The sequence below is a fragment of the Archocentrus centrarchus genome, chromosome 20, assembly GCF_007364275.1.
Source record: "Archocentrus centrarchus isolate MPI-CPG fArcCen1 chromosome 20, fArcCen1, whole genome shotgun sequence".
Taxonomy (NCBI): Eukaryota; Metazoa; Chordata; class Actinopteri; order Cichliformes; family Cichlidae; genus Archocentrus; species Archocentrus centrarchus.
The window spans coordinates 17,756,854-17,764,192 of record NC_044365.1 but is presented as its reverse complement, the minus strand read 5'-3'; the positions used below and the strand labels follow the sequence as shown (position 1 = coordinate 17,764,192).

Here is a 7,339-nt window from a genome sequence, read left to right as displayed (position 1 = left end):
ATTCTTCTGCTTAAAATCTCTGATTTCTAAACACTGAAGGCTTCACAGAGGTGATGTTTATCGCCTTGCCCCTATATCGCTTTTGTTTGCTTGTACAGTGGTACACAATCGCCACTTAACATCGTGCAATTAATAGCTGTCTTAGTCATCTTTGCATTTCAAGTAACTCTTTGTTGTTAGTGATGATGGACAGCTTGTACATAGTTAAAGAGTCGGGACTTCTACAGAAGTATTTATAGGTGTCTTTCAAAATAGGTTTAAATATTGTAATTTTCAGCTTGAAATTGAACCGCTTTGTTGTTTTGCGTCATGAGCTCTTCAGTCGTCATGTTTTTCATTCTGATATGGTAATAGCCGTCCTGGGGATGCACGATGGTATGAAGCAGCCGTTACTGTGGAACTATGTACACCGCAACTTTTCTATGCTCATCTTTTCTTCAGAACTAAGTTCCTTTAGTTTGCTCTTCTGTTTTGAAGGAAAAAGTGTTTTCACAGTTTCGGTAAATAAAATGTAAATGACTAGACACACATTTGACAACTGCTTTAATTTGCAAGTAGTGTCTCTTGGTGTGACTGGAATACTGGAAAGTGCTTAAAAATAGGAGTGCACCTACATATCTGGCATTACAGCAGTGAGATTGTAGGTGTTGAGATCTGTAACCCAATTAAGCAGCATGAGGAGGGCATCAATGGGAGGCATCTCCAAAGCCACCCACTCATTGCCAGCCACTGTTATCTTCTATTTAAAAAAAAAAAAAAAAAGGTAATTAAAAATAATTTGGAGATTAGTGTAAAATTAACTACATGGTGTTGCTTAGTGTACTGTTTCTTGAGAAATACAGTTTGCTACTGGTAAGGAGTAGGATTGTTCGGATATTTCAGTATTAAGAGAAATTCAGCCTTTTACTGAAGTCCAAAATAACCGTGTTGCTCATCAATAAATGTCCAGATAGGTATAACACATAACAGACTAACAGCTCTTCTTTCAAAATGAATAAATTAACAGATAAAACCCTCTTTGTGCACTAGATTGTCGATATTTGTCTAAACACAGATTAGTCAGGATGTTGATTTATACCATACCTACCCGCTTCTTACACTGTCAGACACTTTCCTCATCATATCCGTCAAAGCCCAATTTAGCACCTCTTACATGGTTGCTGAATTCAGGCAGCTTGTCAATAACATGTCCAACATGTTTATGCTAACAGGATTTCTGTGGTCATTTATGTAATCACATTCCTCACAGAGATAAAAAGAAACAAACAGAATTTAATGAACCACATTAGCATCTGTCTCAATAATGGAAATTATGTAACGGGCAATATAGTGGCTTCTTTTTGTACATCGTTTTATTAAGAAAATAAGTATAAAAATATAAATATAAAACAATATGACTCAGCATTCAAACAGCATGAATTCAGTGTATGACAGTTTCCTACAACATACACTTTCCGTTACATGTTACACCTATATGATGAAATGAATTCACAGTTTGACAAATAAACTGCACCACCATTCACATGAACATTGCTTGTCAAACAGATAGCAAATAGTATATAGGATGTCCATCATTAAAAACATTTTGTACATGTACAGTATTTAATGGAGCGGGCTCGAAAGGCCACTCGACTCCATCCCTATCCCACCCAAACCCAGTCCAGTACCATTTAACATTGATAGTATAAAATACTACTATCGCTCATGTCAATTACAAAACACATTGTCCACACCATTTTTCACAAAAAAAAAAAAATAAATCCTAAAATTCAAAGGCAGCTTTACTGATTATGACCAAAACAGATTTATACTTTGTCTCCATTAAGAGAAAATTCAATGCAGTTCAAGTCTTAATTTTCATTTCAGCATCCACATGGATAGCTTTTGTGTGTGTGTGTGTGTTTGTGCCTGCACACACATTTATGAGAATCAAATAGACAACTAGTTGACTAGCGAGCTAGCTAGCAAACTAGACAAACAGATAGATAGCTTGATAGGCAGACAGACGGTCAACTAGCTGGCTAGCTAACTAGACAAATAGCCGCCTAGCCAGCTAGCTAGATAAACAGACAGAGAAGAATGCGGTTGAAAAAGAGAGACTATCTTCATCTAAGTTTCTCTGTCAGGGCTCTTTCCTATGTACATCTCTGCCAACTTCTTGAATTGTGGTCCCCAGTTGCTGAGGTAATCATAATCCTGGTCCCCCTCAGTGGCAGCGGACTCCAGTGAACTGAGGGATTCTGCCAGTGACCCAGTGCCCTCATAAGCGTACGTGGCCAGGGAGTCATAGGGGGGTGCTGTGGGATCCGAATCATTCCCTGAAGCCTCCCATTAATGAAGTCTCTGACATCCGTGTTATCCTTTATAGGTGATGTCCTCCGAAAGGGAAACAGCATTTCGGGTATGATGTCCCTGCGTAGCTTGTTAGCATCCATCACCTCTGGGTTGCGCAGCGTGCCAATATCAAAGGCCTGAGTGTCCTCCTCTCCACCCCCTTCATCGTTGTAGCTGACAACGTTGTCTCTGACATCCTCTTTGGAGATGATCAGAGGCTCCTTCTTCCTCTGTCTCCTCAGGGCAGCAAACAGCACCACAATCACTACACAAGAAACAGCGGGAAATGCAGAGAGAGAGAAAGCACAGCATAAGATGTCTGCCTCCTAACATGTGTCATGCATTAAAGAGCACAGGAGAGCAAAGGCACATAGGGGAGACACATTTGCTACCAGTGACAAATCCTCAACACTGCCTCAGGCATTCACCTCCTATTATTAAAGATTCAGTGAAAAAGCTTTTTATTTCTCTTCCCCTTGAATGGTACATTCACTGTACAAAATGCACGATGGTTAGAGGACCCTTTTTTCGTACTCCAACGTGCATCCTCATCATCCTCTTCATTTTTTTTTTTTAGCACTAAACGAAAATTTGAGATTGCAGAGGAGCATGTTTTCAATGAGTGGCAATGTTTGGTGGGATTTATTCTCTTAAATTAAGACATCATTATTCAGATAAAGATGAAAGGACCTCTTATTGAGGGCAAGCACAATCCTATTTCACTGTACACCTCTTCTTCATCCTTCACCCTTTTTTTTTTTTATCCTCACAACAGGTAGCATAGTTTTCTACTTGCCTCCCACCTGGGCGTTAATTACAATGCCTTCAGTGTGCCTTCAGTGTGCATTGTATAGTAGTGGGGGTGACTGTGAAAAATGTTCTTTAGGAACATATGAGACTGACCAGTGTCATGTTTTTTGGAGGGCTGCAGAGAGATACGGACCAGATCTGACAAATTGTTCCAGCTCAGCTCCCGCCTATCGGAGTCAAGCAGAGGTGAACGAGACAGTCTGTCAGGGGGCTTCAAGCGCAAAAAGCGTTGGATAATGAGCAGATGTCATGATATTTTGCTCAAGAGGAGAGCACAGAGTTTAACCTTCAGCACACTAAATATGTGCGAGGCGATCTGCCCACCACCTGACAGAATTTAAAATTTGGAATTAAGACAGACAGACAGAAGAAAATCTGGTTGCTTGTATTAGCAATTTAGTCACTGGAGGAACACACCAAACTCCAAAGCAATATTTTGACAGAAGGAAGGAGGAAGAGGGTCAAATTCATCTCATGAAAAAGGTTAGGGAAAGAGGAGTAAACACATGCACATTCATGAGGACAGTTCTGTTTTTGTCTTTTATTTTGCCCTCAGCAGTTTGCGAGGCTTAAGTGCTTCTATCAAATGTTGTGCTGGCAGAGAAGGTAAAGTTCAATGATAGTTGAAGCCCATTACTTATTGGACATGCCCTTAAAAAAGTACTCCCACATGTTTTTAAAACATTTTTCTCAGTAGAACTGTTGCTGCTGTTCCCTGAATGCGGATCACAAGGACGGCTGACAGAAATGCTTTATTACTTTAGGAAGGAGCACGCAACCTTACTTACCAGAGAAATGCAGACTATTTTGTTAAGTGGTTTTATGTATTAATGAATGGTGCCCAGAAACACTGTTGTACTGCTTTCTGAGACAGAAGTAATGACGTCTGATTGTTCACATTTTAAAAGGAAGCTAATAAGACCCTCTGTTGCACTTGGCTCCTGTATATGCCGTTTAAGATATTTTAAAGAGTTTGTCAGCGTCCTTGTTAATATTTGGTTTCCATACCAAATTCATAAAATCCCATAATTCCATGTTTTGTTTTTTTTTTCTGAATAAGCAACCTCTTGTGGTCATGCAGTTATCTGTATCTTGTTACTTGCATCCACAGGACTCCCTTGAGGAGAACATTGCGGTGGGTCTTTTTGGTGTTAAGGTTGCTAACCATAGTTTCAGGCATAGCTCAGATTCCATGACAAATGGAACCAGCTAGTTTAAATGCTGACATGTGGCATCCTTGTAATGGTTTTGCTGGAGGTTTCTACTTTAACCATTGCTTTGAACTATTTTTGTATGATCCATCTGCACTGTGGTTTTGTAAGCTTTTCATTGTTCCCAGCCACTACATAAGAGGTACGGGCATTTCCCTGTTATTGTTAATACCGTATGCCATGTGAAATGCTACTATCTGCTAATCTTTAATGTAGTTTTAATCACTGTTTAATGTATTAAGATGCTAAGCTACTGCCAGTCACAGTGGGCTCCATGTGGGCACTTAACAACATGTACTTGAGCAAACGAGTCACTCTGGTCCATGTTATTGACTTTTTCAGCCAAAACTGCCTGCAGCGTGACACGTGTAAGACCTGCCTGGGATGATAATTTTGCATTTTGGAGCTATGCTAACTGCTAAAATGTTGAAAGAACAGCAAGTTCTTAGCCCAACCGTGGTAGCAATGGTAATGAGGTTGGGTGTGGACTTGGCACATAACTAAACATGTGAAGTGCTGGCTTTTATGTGACCTTCACAGCCAGGTAGGCCTCTGTTTAAAAATAATAAATCTTCCACAGGAAGTGGCAACGCAGACTGTTTGCTAAACCCCATCCTTGAAGACTATTTACTCATTCAGAACCACAGTGACTAAAACTAGGATCAGCAGCGCAGTTAGGTACCATTAAGTGGAATTCTGTTACTTTCAAATAGTGCTTTACTTTTAACAACCTTTCCAAAAGGCAAATAACAAGAGCAAAATATTAATGGAACGAATTATTCCGTATTTGTATTTTCTAACAAAAATAAACATCAGCCGTTTGTGGTTACATCTCATAACTCAAAAGTGCTTCCATGGCCACAGACCTTATCTTTTGCTAACCTGATTATGCTGTGGTGTTCTGGGTTTTCACCAAAAGCTGTAACTCCGAGCACCTTTTTCCTGGTTCCTTTTTACTTAAAACATATCAACAGTAATGGTAACTCAAGCTGCCAAAGTGTTTCTGTGGCTAAAGATGGTTACGAAGGCCAGCTTAGGTCTGGCAGGGGGTCAAACTGTGCTAGATGGGCCACTGAGGTTGTAGTTCATGTGTGGAAACCCAGGGTACAAAAAGTCAGTTAATGGCTGACACATCTGATGTGTGGGGGCTTAGACGTTATCTAACAGGTAACAGTAATTCTCTGGTCTTTTTTAGTTGAATCTTAAGGACGTCCTGCTGAAATGTAGTACTTGATACAACGTTACATTTTTCCCAGCAATAGTCCTGAACCTTAAAGTCTCCCTCTTATTGGTCTTATTGGTTGAATCTCACCCCTGTGTTAAAATCTGATATACCTTTAGCCTCAGTGTTTTCCATCAAGTGGACGCTAAAAGCTGTCTGTTTTCTACTTTCTTCCTCACTGTTTGACTTGTTCTTATTTGTAACTATACATGTTGCACCCCTAACACTTTAAAACCACTTCTGTTAACACCTAAATACTACTACCACTATATATATATATATATATATATATATATATATATATATATATATATATATATAAATATATATATATATATTTTTTTTTTTTTTTTTTGGTAGTTTTACCTCAAAATATAAAATTTGCATTGAATTTCTATGGAAAAATGTAACCTGCATGTCTGTTATGCTGTTGCAGAAGGCAAAGCAAATGCAGGTAGCAGGAGAGTAACAAGGGGTCTAATGTATGTCCAAAAATGGTGATAGAGATGGCCCCACAGCTATTTTTTTATTCTAAATCACATTTATTGTAAGCGACTTGAATTGAATAGAAGAACTCAGTTGCTATTATAATAACTGAATACTGCTGTTGCTAAACAAAAAAAATGAGAATAACCAAATATTCATGATCCCACCAACAAGCCTTTCACCCTCAGTGACCAAATTGGTCAGTACCCAAAAGTGCTTGTTTTACTATTTGAAAAAGAGCATAAAGTCTGCCTGAAGAGGTTGGAAGGGTAGTGGAGGCATAAATCATGGGGGCAGTATGTTTTTGCTTAGAATGATTTATTTGTTGGACTCGAGACTCTTCACTCTTTACACTAAACTTATAAAAAACAGAGACCAAAGGCATTTTTATGCTCATATTTACATGACGAGTCGAGGCTGCTTAAATTTCAACACTTAAACTAGAGGTTGGAAGAAGGCTGTGGCTCGATCGCACTCATGCACATACACATGATACAAGAGGGGACTTACTGAGGAGAATGATGACACAGAGCAGTATGGCCACCAGAGCTCCAGTTGTGAGACCATCTGAGAAGGGCAGGACCTCGGGGTTGCACGACTGCATGTTTCCACGGCTGTCGCAAGCACACACGCGCACGATCAGCGTGCTGGTGCTGCTCTGAATGGGGGTAATCATTGTCAGAGATCACTACAGGCAGGAAGTACATGCTCATCTCACGCCGGCTGAAGCCTCCTCTCCGTGTCAGGATATTTGCAGTGTTGTCTGTGGAAACATTCAGAGCTTGTCAGTTACATTTTTTTAATTTCTTATGTGAAGGAATTATAGTCTCCTTCATTTTTCTTTCTTTTCTGTAGGGAATAACTTTGCAGGACCATTCCCTGAGAGGTTTGAATGGAAGGTTGGAAGGACAAATCATTCCATAAACATAGTAGCATGTTGTGCAAAATTAATAAAGTACAGCTCACAGTGGTCATTTGTCCCTGCCACGAGTCTGTGTTCTGTCACATTGTCTCATACTGTACATGTCAGTATTTATGAGGCTAAATGGAGAAAGTTTTCCAACCTGTTACTGCGCGGCTGCTAAACAGCCATTGCATTTCTTGTTTGAAAAGCCGTCATGAGCACTACCACCTGTTTGCAACACGCTGTAGCTCAATATATCTGATTGTGAAGGTTGGCATTTCCACTGTTTATTGTGTACTAAAAGATAATTGCCAATCAACTAAAGCTTCAAGAAAGAGTAAAAACACTGCAGCATCAGGAAAAAAACAAACG

At 39.6% G+C, this 7,339-nt stretch overlaps 1 protein-coding gene across 1 annotated transcript; it reads right to left on the bottom strand.

The window, feature by feature from the left end:
• Positions 1-1,923: 1,923 nt before the first annotated feature.
• Positions 1,924-7,088, bottom strand: LOC115799937 (cadherin-6-like). The gene is given in 5 exon segments (XM_030757228.1): positions 1,924-2,318; positions 2,321-2,599; positions 6,574-6,730; positions 6,732-6,826; positions 7,082-7,088. Coding segments are annotated over 5 exon segments (747 nt in total). The 3' UTR covers positions 1,924-2,109.
• Positions 7,089-7,339: the final 251 nt, after the last annotated feature.